We start from the raw sequence: 14,004 nt of genomic DNA, 5'->3' as shown, positions 1-14,004 counted from the left end.
GACCACCAGAGTCGCTCCTCCAGGACCACCAGAGTCGGTCCTCCAGGACCATCGGACTTGTTAACAGCCTAGAGATGCCAGCAGCTCGCACAGACCTCAGCAGTGGGTCCACCAAACTGGAAGCCAGCCTTAAAAGCCCTGGGCCCACCCGGTGAAGAGTTTCTGGACTGGCTGCCCACCTGTGAAGAGGCTCTGGACTGGCAGCCATCTTGTGACACCCCTCCTGTTCAGGAACTGACTGTCTCCCGTTGTGGACTAGAAAGTCGATAAATGCCCCAAAAGACAGGTGTTCAGTGCCGTACATCCTCCAGGTGCTTATGGGCTCATCAATTGCATAAGAAAACAAGTCCTTGAGAGCCATATCATTATACTCCAGACCCTCTGCAGCAGTCCTGAATTCCAAGGCGAATTCCCTCAGGTCAGTCCCCCGTTGCTGGAGGGAACTCAATACCGATAATTGGAGCATACCTTGGTAGAGTGGGCTACTGGTAGTGGAGGCTGGCAGTGGGAGATTGACCATTCTCCGCTGAATCCTCATTAGGCTTATCTGTTCTGTCACGGTACCGGAAGAGAGATGAGGCAAGGACTCAAATGCAGGAGAAGAATGGGTCTCTTTAATAATAAAATGAAACAAAACGAACAAAAACTACCCAAGGGGGAAAAAACAGGCAGGCAGGCAGGCGGGCCAGGAACAAGGCACAGCAAAGCAGAACAGAGCAGCAGGTACCACACATACAACAAGTACTTCTGACTTATAACAACGGATCAGCATAGGACTACAGACACTTGGAGAATAAATAGCGAGATAAACGAGGAGGGTAACGAGGAGACGAGCAACTGAAACAATAATGAGGTGACAAGATGGGAATGGACAGACAATAAGACAGGAGAGGGCACATGCCACCAGATAAAAACAACACAAGCCAGGTGCTCACACAAAACCACAGGAGTACCCTCTGGTGGCCGTCTTGGGCACTCCAGCTGCACACTATGACAAATAGTGCCCACACTATAATTACACACTCAAGTCACTCAAGTTGTTGGTCAAAGTGACAAATTTGCATGACCTAATTGATCCCGTTGAGAAATCTGTGGGAAAACTTTCGTCCTTACATGGAACAATAATAAATGTGACTGCACCTTTAGTTTGGTTCGCAAACTAACAGCTTAGCCTAGTGCCTTAGAAAATGCTAACTGGTAAAGAAAACCAGTTACGAAAGTAAAAGACTCTTAGCTTTAGTTTCTCCAACACCTTCATGTTTCCATTCCAATGATTGCTGCAACCAGTAATCTCCTTAAATGTTACATCATCATATTACATACTCATTCCAGTGAGAACATGAAATAATTCGAACTAAGATTATTATCCTATACAGTAAATCATCCAATCTCACAACACAGAGGGAGTCTTACTACCTGTGGATAGTAGTAGCAATGATTGAAATCTCTGATTCAGACCAAAAAATCAGATACTTACTATCGAGCATATTGCATCTTTTATTTGATGCAATTCTGTAACTCAATGACATTTCTAAATACATTTTCATAAATATATTGATTTGTTTACAATAATCAAATAGACCATTACATGTAACAATACAATATACATACATATGTGCATACAGTACATACATCAATGAATTATTCTGGTGTAGCAGGTTGTGACACAACCTTCTTATTTGGCCATAAGAAGTAACACAATGGCCATTTTTACGGCTGTCAAGAATTGCTAAATTCGAAAACAACTGCCCTTGACAAAGGTCAGCACTGAAAGTGCCTTTAACTTCATAATTAAGGTCAGAAATAATCAATATGGGGCAGGCACACAACAGAACCCATTTAACAGCCTTGTGTTTGGTAAAGGCTTCTTGGTAATGTGTAAAGAACACATGAGGTCCCTCCTGAAATCTTACAAGCATTTTTTATACTCTAAAGGTGAAATCACAAAAAGTTTCAGAGATTTATTGACAAAACACCCAGAATCCAGTTTAACTAAATGTGCAGATATTTATGGTCTTACTTTTCAAAACATGCCAGTTTATGCAAATTAGGCTTATTATATACTTGCCTTATTCAGAAAACCCAATGCTATTTGTCTGGCATATTAACATTGTTCTATGACCGCCCACAGAAAAAAAAAATAATTAAATGTAATTTTATTTAATAGGGTATTTTTTTGTGTGTGTGTGTGTGTGTGTGCATGTTATACTCACAATAGCAGTCGAGTGTACTTTCTGCATTTTAAAGAATAATAAAGTAAAGTATGCCAGACTTCAGTAGTCTGCTGCATCCAACACAACCAAGCATTAAAATGGCAGTTTACACTGTTACCTGATTTTCAAAATTCTTTAAGTGAAAACAGCATTGTGCTAATAGTGGGTACAGTCCATTTTTAGTTAAGTCCCCCCTATGAATCCTAAATATAATTGCATATTTTCTTACCTGTGTATGAAGTAACGTCCTCATTGCATTATAATTATTAAGGTCATTCATTTGCTCAAAATTTTGTCTTTTGTGTATCCTAAATTTAGGCTAAATTGTACAAGAATTCACCAATTACTTTCAATTTCACATGGTCTTTTGTAAGTGATGAGATAGCAAGTGTTTTTCAGCCCATTTTCACAATACACGCTCTTAGCAGTAAGTTGCAGTAAATTCCCCATTGAGCATCTCATCACTATGTATTAAGAAATGCATGGCTCTCTGCCACATCCCCAATGGAACAGAACCAAGCCCTCCAAATCACTCCAATGTTTTGGTAAACCTTTTATAGATAGCCAAAAATGACATCCAATTATTTACTTCATATGACTGAAGGATCTTCCTGCAAATAAATGATACCCTATGTGTGAACAAACTTAACATGACGACTCTACATCCACATTTCATTTGCTTCCTGCAAATGAAGGATTCCCTAAATGTGAGCAAACAGCAACATGAACATGCAGCTCTGGATTAACGTACATGCGATTCAAAGCCAAAACAAGAAACAGAAATTACATTTAAGCAACAGAACATTCTGCAGCTGCTTATGAGGAGAGTAGCACTCAATTAAAGCAAATGCCACTCTTGTTTGTGTCATGAAACACTGACGGTCTCAAAGGAACACCCCATTTTCATGGGTCTTTATGACATCACCTAGTGTGAACCCCATAAAGCAGCTTACTTTCAACAACAAGAAGCAACTTTAGCACTTCCACACATACAGTATGGCTCATGTGTGACATGTAACACTAATGGATATTCAAAACAGGGTTTACCAAGCTCGTGGTTTTACTTCACTTATCACACAGTCACACTCACGCTTGGTGCTCCCTGTTGGTGGGTGTATGTGCTCAGCCCACCTTGGTTGTCACGGTGAGCAGGGGTTTTCCATCTGAGGATGCCTTACTTGGAAGCTCCTTCAGCACCATAGCAACCGCCCTAGAGTCTTTCTCCTACAACAGTGAAATCAACAGTGAGTTGTGTCAGTTTGTGTTCAAATTCCTGCAATTGTGCGGGTTCCTTGAGAAACACTATTAAAACATTACCAATTCAAAGGAAATTCTGATCATTTACAGGCTTACAAGAAAAAAACCCTCTTGCTTTTTAAGCCATATTTTGTTGACTGAAAAAAGTTACATTTACCCAACTGACACAAAGCAATGTGCATAATTAGCATGCTATCATCTATTCTACAGGCCAAAATAAATAATTAGGGATGCACCATATATCAGTATTGATATTGTTTATTGGCCAGTATTTTTCGGCAAATAAGTTTGTATTATATATTTTTATCAGACAGTCGGTTAATTTAAGTGTGAATGGTTTAATAACTTTAAAATTAAATATCACTGTTAAAAGTACATTTTATGTTAAAAAGTATCAATTTTTCGTACTGTACATTTATAAAAAATGTTGTGATGCCTGAATTCCTGTGTAGCATCTACAATAACTGATTTTAGCTTTCAGCATTTTATTTTTATTTAATTAGTATATACTAATTAGTTTATAATTTAATACTGGCTATTTATCGGTCATAACATGAAAATAATTATCCACTTATCAGTAATATTAGTGCATCCCTATAAATAAGTTCTATTTGATATGAAGAACAGTTATCATTGCCAAAACTTTGCCACAACATAAAACTACTTATCCTCAGCAAAAACTTGCTACAGTACATAAGAGTAGTAAACCATTGCTCCATTTAGGGATACACTGACTAGACACCAGCCAAAAACATGGGGCTAACAACTGTGCTTTTAACAGTCCCTACGCCACACACACAGACAAAAACACTTAAGCCACCACATTGAATCAAAGAAAACTACACTAATCAACCCACATTCAATGTTTAACACTGCAGAATGTCATTTAAACCCCAATGTATTTGCTGAGTTGAACAACTACACAGTTTCTCCCGTATTGCAATCCAAGAAAATCTAATTGTGCTGTTTTATAGTGACCAATACAGTTAACCTCTAATGCAACACTCCAGGGTCCAGCAAAAAAACACACCAAAAATAAATGTTTTTAAACTCTGGAGACATCTAAAAAACAAAAGATCTTTTAAAAAAAAAAAAAGATGCTGTCAATAAGTTTGTGTTTTAAACTTGTTTAACTTTATTTAAAAAATGCCTATGATTGTTGGATGTTGAGGGTGATTACAAAATTGTTGCCATGTGCTTGCTAGGGGTGCTCATATGTAGATGACGGGTTGTGCAAGGTGGTTTCTAAGTGAATGCTTACAGGCCAAAGCTGAAAAAGCCCACCTCATGTCTCTGTTATATTCTCAGGCCAGCTGAACCAGTTGTACACATGTTAAAACTTAGCCTAGTTGTGTCTTAAATGGGCCATAATTTAAATATTTGAGTGCACTATTAAACATCACTCCATGTAAACAAAAAAGCCAGGGGTATTAATTTTGTGTTCCTTGATATGCTTTTTTTATTCTCAAAAAAAAAATCTTCTTTACAGTTCTACTGAAGAAAAAAAAATGTTTTGTAGGTAACTGGTCTTCACTTACATTATTCATTATAAGAGGTCAGGCATTTGTTCAGCAGAATATTATTGTTTGAAAGTGAGCTAAGCACTAAAGGAGATAACGCAAAACATATAGTAAAGGGAAATGTCAGGTATTTATGTCCCCTGTGTTGGCTTTGCTCTCTGTGAGGTTTCTCTCAAGTCTGTCTGTGATCATCCATCTATCTCTTCATTATTTTGTTCCCAAAAACCCACACTGAGCGCCATTTCACTCTTGACAACTACTCCATCACACTCATAACTGACCTTTAGAACATACTAAGAGGGTTTTGCAACAGAGCATACTGTATGTGGTACACACCATCCCATTAAATTTAAACATGGGAAAAAATGGGAAGAAATCTAAACTTCAGAAACAATTAATTTTTAATTTTCTAATATTGTGGCCTTTTATTGTGGCCAGCCTAAGGCACACCTGTGCAACAATCATGCTGTCTAATTAGCATCTTGATATGCCACACCTGTGAGGTGGATGGATTATCTCGGCAAAGGAGAAGTGTTCACAAACACAGATTTAGACAGATTTGTGAACAATATTTGAGAGAAATAGGCCTTTTGTGTACATAGAAAAAGTCTTAGATCTTTGAGTTCAGCTCATGAAAAATGGGGGCAAAAACAAAAGTGTTGCATTTATAATTTTGTTCAGTGTATTTCTGGAGGAGTACCTTCAACTGTCACATGTACATCAACACATTGCCGAAGGTCAAGAAGGTCCAGTAGCCAGCAGATGTAAAGTATCTAGTGTTTACAACTCAACGCATACTGTAAAGTGTGGCATATTTAATAAGATATGTTTATTTCTTTAGTTATAATAAATGTCTACATTTGTGTAAGTTTTGAATTCATGCACTGTATGTGCACATTTCTGTATGCCTTGAATTTAATGTTTAATGTAAATTTTAAATCCAATATTTGTCTTTATTTTATTGTGTATTACATGTACACTTGTGTATTATAATATATAATAATAAATAATTTTTTATATTTACATTAAATAGCACACTGACCAACAATAATTACATGTCTATCATGACACCTCTCAGAGGGACTGGCATGGTAATGTACATGACAATGTTAATGTGTTTGGTCTTGGAGGAGTTGATCCGAGACTTGCTACTGCCAATACATCCACAACATGCTGCTGTGAGCATGTAAGAAATACTCCCATATAGCATATATGAATCACCCCGTAGCAGATCTATACAGGTGGAGCTGGGGAAGTGAAGGGTGAAGGGTTTCTTAAAGGGATAGTTCACCCAAAAATCAAAATTATGTCATTAATGACTCACCCTCATGTCGTTCCAAACCCGTGAGACCTCCGTTCATCTTCGGAACACAGTATAAGATATTTTAGATTTAGTCCGAGAGCTTTCTGTCCCTCCATTTAGAATGTATGTACGGTATACTGTCCACGTCCAGAAAGGTAATAAAAACATCTTCAAAGTAGTCCATGTGACATCAGAGGGTCCGTTAGAATTTTTTGAAGCATCGAAAATACATTTTGGTCCAAAAAATATCAAAAACTACGACTTTATTCAGCATTGACTTCTCTCCCGGGTCTGTTATGAGCGCGTTCACAGCACATCCGGTTCGCGAACGAATCACTCGATGTAACCGGATCTTCTTGAACCAGTTCACCAAATCGAACTGAATCGTTTGAAACGATTCGCGTCAACAATAAGCATTAATCCACAAATGACTTAAGCTGTTAACTTTTTTAACATGGCTGACACTCCCTCTGAGTTAAAATAAACCAATATCCCGGAGTAATTCATTTACTCAAACAGTACACTGACTGAACCAAGCCAGATAACGAACGAAACATTGACTCGTTCTCGAGTCAAGAACGGTTTCTGTCGGACGCGTCCGATTCGAGAAGCGAGGAGCTGATGATACTGCGCATGCGTGATTCAGAATGACACACAGCGCGTCTGAACTGAACTGGTTCTTTTGGTGATTGATTCTGAACTGATTCTGTGCTAATGTTATGAGCGCGGGGTAAACCGAAGGCTTGAATCAAGGGGCAATCATCGCCAATGAAGTCATTACGTCGAGCGCAAAAGAACTGGTGAACCGTTTTCGGCAACCGGTTTATTGAATCAAACTGTCCGAAAGAACCGGTTTGTGGAGAAGAACAGAACTTCCCATCACTACCGGTGATCCGAAAACCGATTCAACCGGTTCTTGACTCGAGAACGAGTCAATGTTTCGTTCGTTATCTGGCTCGGTTCAGTCAGTGTACTGTTTGAGTAAATGAATTACTCCGGGATATTGATTTATTTGAACTCAGAGGGAGTGTCAGGCATGTTAAAAAAGTTAACAGCTTAAGTCATTTGTGGATTAATGCTTATTGTTGACGGGAACCGTTTCAAACGATTCAGTTCGATTTGGTGAACTGGTTCAAGAAGATCCGGTTACATCGAGTGATTCGTTCGCGAACCGGATGTGCTGTGAACGCGCTCATAACAGACCCGGGAGAAAAGTCAATGCTGAATAAAGTCGTAGTTTTTGATATTTTTGGACCAAAATGTATTTTCGATGCTTCAAAAAATTCTAACGGACCCTCTGATGTCACATGGACTACTTTGAAGATGTTTTTATTACCTTTCTGGACGTGGACAGTATACCGTACATACATTCTCAATGGAGGGACAGAAAGCTCTCGGACTAAATCTAAAAATATCTTATACTGTGTTCCGAAGATAAACGGAGGTCTCACGGGTTTGGAACGACATGAGGGTGAGTCATTAATGACATAATTTTGATTTTTGGGTGAACTATCCATCAAAACCCAAGTATTTGAAAGTTGAGCCCCATCTAGAGTTTCATGATAGAACTTTGGATTTGTTATTTAAAAAAAAAACATACTTAATATACACAAAAAAACGCTCTTATACCAAAAAAAAATTAAATAAACGCTCTGTTTTCAAACACAGATTAGCATTTTATTGGTTGCACTTTATTTTACAGCCATGTTACTCATGTTCATACTATGTACTTATTATAGTAATTACAATTACTAGGTAATAACTAGGTACTAACCCTGAACCTACTCCTAAACCTAACCCTACCCCATGTAGTTTATTTCTTATAAGTGTTACAGATTTACATCTTACACACACATCATAAAAAAATAAAAAACATGCTCTTATTATTTGTTAATAATTTTGATAAAACATCAAAAAAAATTCTTCTTCTATTACAATAAAGTCTACAATAAATGAATTAATAAATTCTAATTGATCACTGCCACTTTATTTCAGAGACAATACACTAAACATTTGATTTATGTAGTTTAAATGGTCAAAAAACAGAGCATTTAACACCACAAGCACTCAAGTTTATTTCAACCCTTTTAAGTTTCACAACCCTCTACATTGCGGGTAAATCACTCGCATATGCGACTAAATCTTCACTCTGGGCAACTAAATGATGTCTAATATTAAAGGGATGCTACACCCATTAATCACTTACCCCCATATCGTTCCAAACCCATAAAAGCTCTGTTCGTCTTCGGAACACAATTGAAGTAATTTTGAATGAAAACCTGGAGGCTTGAGACTGTCCCATTGACTGCCATGTAAATAACAGTGTCAAGGTCCATAAAAGGTAAGAAAGTCATTGTCAGAATACTCCATCTGACATCAGACATGCAATCTGGGTTATATGAAGCAACGGGAACACTTTTTGTAAGCGAAGAAAACAAAAATAACAATTTTATTCAATAATTCCTTTGTTAACGGTCTCCTCTGTGTCACTCCATATCACCGTATGCTGCTGTATCATCCGCACCACAAGGATGCGCTGTTTTATTTCAAATCAAAGCTAAATACAAGTAGAAACAGCGCATCCTTGTGGCGCGGATGACACAGAAGAGAATACACAGCATACGGTGCTATTGAGAGACACAGAGGAGACCATTGACAAAGGAATTATTGGATACTTTTCAATAATGTTCCTGTCACTTCATATAACCCAGATTACACGTCTGATGACAGATGGAGTATTCAATCCACCACTTTCACAACCAAAATATACCAAAACATTTTTATTTACATGGCAGTCTATGGGACAGTCTCAAGCCTCCAGGTTTTCATCCAAAATATCTTAAATTGTGTTCCGAAGATGAACGGAGCTTTTACGGGTTTGGAAAATTTCCAATTTGGGGCGGAGTATCCCTTTAACCAATGGCTAATAAATTCTCAGATTTTACTCACCAGTGCGTGAGTTGGAGGCTAAGTATAAGTTTAGCACAGATATATTTTCACTCGGCGAACACTCTCTGACTGAGCCCTTCAGAGTTTCAATTTCTTTTTTAAACGATCTGTGATATTTTTCAGTTCATCTGAATGGATGTGCAGCGCACCTGTATTTGACATACCGTAAACTCTTGTTGTGATGGTGCACAACTCGACGTCACTTTGTTTCACACACACGCAGAGAGAGAGAGAATTGACGCGCTACATGTAAACGATATTTCCTGTTGTATTTTCCTGTCAAAATAACAGCATTCCATTGGAATTCTTCACTTTTAAGAACTGCCGGGTTTTCTGGTAGTGCGTGGAACTAATGGGCTTGCACTCACCTATTTATGGCAAGCCGTTTTGAATTTTTTTTAATTCTCAGGATATGAATTCTTGATATCAACAATTCAATTTTCACTAGTTAAAATGTTTATTCTTGATATCAGGAATTAGATTTCTACTAGTAACAATTACTACTTTTGATATCAGCAATTACATTTCCACTAGTAACAATGTTAATTCTTGATATCAACAATTCAGTTTTCACTAGTTAAAATGCTAATTCTTGATATAACGAATTGGATTTCTACTAGTAACAATTGCTATTTTTGATTTCAGCAATTGTATTTTCACTAGTTAAATGTCACCATAGGCTGCCATTCAAATTTAATTGTTGATATCAAGAATTACTTTCTTACTAGTTGAAATTCCAATTACACATATCAGAAATACAATTCTTACTAGTAAAAACCTTTATTTTTGATCAGTAATCACATGGTTACTAGTACAGATGTCTGTTCTTGATATCAACAATTTAATTCTTGATATCAACAATTTAATTGTCACTAGTGACAATGTTCATTTTTGATATCATGAATGTGACTGTTTCTAGTAAGAAAGCCATTTTAGATATCAGAAATTCCCCTCCCAATTGCTGATATCAGAAATACATTTTCAGATATCAGATATGAACATTGTCACTAGTGACAATTAAATTGATGATATTAAGAATTAACATTTCAACTAGTGACAATTTTTAACTAGTAAAAATGTCATTGTTGATATCAAAAATTATATTTCTACTAGTAAGAAATACAAAGCTGATATGTGCATTTACAACTGTGACTAGTAAGAAATGCATTTTGATATCTGTAATAGTTTTGGCGCCCTTTTAACATTTAAACATATGAATTGTTGATATCAGCAATAAAATTTTCACTAGTTAAAATGCTAATTCTTGACATCAGGAATTACATTTCCACTAGTACCAACACGAATTCTTGATATCAAAAATGATGTCATCACTTGCAGAAATACGTTTATCATATCAAAAATGAAATTACAACTAGTAATACACATACTTCTTGATATCTGTAACTTAATTCTACATGTTAAAATTACATTTTCACTAGTAAAAATTGTTGTTTAAGATATCATGAATTCCTATTTGGATATGTGCATAGTAATGAATTCCTTTTTGGATATGTGCATAATTTAATAACGAGTGCAAGCCTTTATGAATGTTTATGGCGGATAGACAACAAGGTACAGAGCCCAAAAGAGAATGGGCACATTCGATTGCCCTCTCATGAAAATAAAACGCTCCTGTAGGCTATTTTTAATCATTATTTTGTGTTTATTTTGGCAGAGACTACTTACACTAACTCCGCCTACCAACGTGTGGTAGTGTTACTCAACACTACAAAAAAACTCACACAAACTATCAGATTCTGTGGTGCAAATGGTAGAGCAGTCATTTTTGACACGACGGACCCGGGTTCGATTCCGCCTTCTGCCGAACTCTTTCTTCTCCCTTTTCACATCCCGTATCACATCGGAAAGGCATATACTTTCAATAAAAATGTACGAAATTATCGAAAAGTTGAAAATAACATGGAGGTTAGGGCTAGTTGTAGGGGCCGCATCCATTTAATAATTTTTAGATAAAAACATTTATTTACACTCAATATGTTATTATCGTAGCCTATACTGTTTTATAATGTAGCCTACTACAATAATGAAGTGCAGATATTGGCCACTATTTGCACTAAGTAGTACAAACATCAAACTACTATTAATGTAAGAAAATACTCCTATTATTAAATAGTGTAAATAGAATCTATTGCTAATAAAATATGCTATTTTCACTTAGTGTAAAGAGAATTTATTGTATTCAAATAGCCCCTGCCAAAATCAAATTCTAAACTATCAGCCATTTCAACTGGAAGATGAAGGCTGTGATATTAATTTTATCCACTAGAGGGAGCCACATTATAAGGAATCTTCTAAGCCTTTTTCAGTTTTATTGAAAATAAATGCAATAAATGTGTATAACCGTAGTGTAGCGAAAGTAGTTTAATATTATTAGTGTGCATAGAAATATGTGAAATGCTTGTAGATCATTTACCCCAATAAAACACACTTGATTAAATATAAAGTATCTAACAGAAGTGAGTATAACCCTTGCATTTTTGTAAATATTTTATTTTATCTTTTCATGTGACAACACTGAAGAAATTACACTTTGAGTGTACAGCTTGTATAACAGTGTAAATTTGCTGTCCCCTCAAAATATCTCAACATATAGCCATTAATGTCTAAACCGCTGGCCACAAAAGTGAGTACACCCCTAAGTGAAAATGTCCAAATTGGGCCCAATTAGCCATTTTCTTTCCCCGGTGTCATGTGACTCAATATTGTTACAAGGTCAAACTAAGGACATGGATTACTGGAACCATGTCCTGTGGTCTGATGAGACCAAGATAAACTTATTTGGTTCAGATGGTGTCAAGCGTGTGTCGTGGCAACCAGGTAAGGAGTACAAAGACAAGTGTGTCTTGCCTACAGTCAAGCATGGTGGTGGGATTGTCATGGTCTGGGGCTGCATGAGTGCTGCTGGCACTGGGGAGATACAGTTCATTGAGGGGACCATGAATGCCAACATGTACTGTGAAATACTGAAGCATAGCATGATCCCCTCCCATCGGAGATTGGGCTGCAAGGAAGTATTCCAACATGATAACGACCCAAAACACACCTCAAAGACGACCACTGCTTTGCTAAAGAAGCTGAGGGTAAAGGCCAATTTATACTTCTGCGTCAGGTGCGCGTAGTAGGTACCATACCATACGTCGTACCCTTCGCCGTACCCTGACGCGCACCTCCTCAAAAATGTAACTACGCGTCGCGACGACGCAGACTGCAAGATCTGTGATTGGTCGGCTTGGTAGTATCACGTTTCCTCCTACACATTTCCGGAATGATCTTCACTCTGGACCGCCCGCCATTTTTAAATTCCGAAATTCAGTGAAGAGCCAACATGGAAATGGACCAAGTGACCGAGCGATTAATTGAAGAAGTGAGGAAATACAGCCATCTGTATGACTACTCTTCGGGAGATTACAAAGACTGCCAGATGGCAGCGAATTACGGCGTACACTCGACGCAGAAGTATAAATTGGCCTTTAAGGTGATCGATTGGCCAAGCATGGGCTTTTTCAAACGGAAGGTGGAGGAGGGGAAGATCTCTAACATCTGGAAGAGGACTCCAGTGGCAACCTGTGAAGCTCTGGTGAACTCCATGCCCAAGAGGGTTAAGGCAGTGCTGGAAAATAATGGTGGGCGCACAAAATATTGACACTTTGGGCCCAATTTAGACATTTACACTTTTGTGGCCAGCGGTTTAGACATTAAAATTATTTTGAGGGGACAGCAAATTTACACTGTTATACAAGCTGTACACTCACTACTTTACATTGTAGCAAAGTGTCATTTCTTCAGTGTTGTCACATGAAAAGGTATAATAAATTATTTACAAAAATGTGAGGGGTGTACTCACTTCTGTGAGATACTGTACAGTGCTGTACTACAGGGACGGTTCTAGACGCTTTTAGGTGGGCTTCAGCCACCCTATTTGTCGTCTCAGCCCCCTAAATCTATAATCAGCTATCTGAACGATCAGACCAGTGCTGCTTCCTCATGAAAGTTTATCATTCTCGCTTTTAATAAGGGCAAGATGGCATGAGTGAGGTCTCAATGTGGTATTCACGCGCTGTGATATCGTTACTGTGTACACACACTATTAAAATAGCCTACACACAATATTATGTCACAATAACTGTCTTGACAAAAATCCAAGTAAACACAGTCGGTTACATCTTAACAGTTAAGAAAATGTAAGTATAATGCTAATTATTCTAATATTGTTAATAAAACAAAGGAAAAGCAGAGAAGCACTCACTGCTCTTAACTATGTAACTTTAATAAGTTATTGTGCATGTTTATTTCGTAATACAGTTCTCATAAGCACTGTAAAATACTGTTTATTTAGGAAATTTGTATCTTTGTATCTAATGGTCTCTCTGAGGGCTAAGCCCCCCTATGGATGAAACCCTAGAACCGCCTCTACATTTATATTGAAGACACCGTTTTATTTATCTCTTTTAAAATAACATATAGTCTCTATTCCGTTTTATTTTGTGTTGTTTTGCCAAAACAACACTCAATGTTGAAAGGGATAGTAGAGACAAGCACATTTCCAAAACAGAAAAAAATATTTATTAATTATTTAATGATACAGTTGTTGTTAGGTCTTAAGTAAACACATTTATAGTTACAAACTTAAAACAACAATCCAAAAAATCCAGCCATAATATAATTTTCAAGTTCCACTGACAAAACAAATAAATAAAGGAGGAGCCGTTTCTGCACATGGATGTTCTACCGCCATCTTTGG

The 14,004-nt window shown here is 37.2% G+C and overlaps 1 protein-coding gene across 3 annotated transcripts in view; it reads right to left on the bottom strand.

The window, feature by feature from the left end:
- The window catches only part of pex5lb (peroxisomal biogenesis factor 5-like b), a 65,028-nt gene that overhangs the window by 27,673 nt on the left and 23,351 nt on the right, over nt 1-14,004 (bottom strand). For 2 of the 3 annotated variants that reach the window (XM_042717848.1, XM_042717849.1), the window contains exon 2: nt 3,345-3,437. The exons of the other annotated variant lie outside the window; for it this stretch is intronic. In XM_042717848.1, coding sequence (XP_042573782.1) covers nt 3,345-3,437 — 93 coding nt within the window. The remainder of the gene's footprint in view (nt 1-3,344; nt 3,438-14,004) is intronic. 3 annotated transcript variants of the gene reach the window in all.

The sequence above is a fragment of the Cyprinus carpio genome, chromosome B2 (assembly GCF_018340385.1).
Source record: "Cyprinus carpio isolate SPL01 chromosome B2, ASM1834038v1, whole genome shotgun sequence".
NCBI lineage: Eukaryota > Metazoa > Chordata > Actinopteri > Cypriniformes > Cyprinidae > Cyprinus > Cyprinus carpio.
Note: the sequence above shows the minus strand (reverse complement) of the source record. Positions and strands in the feature narration are given on the sequence as shown.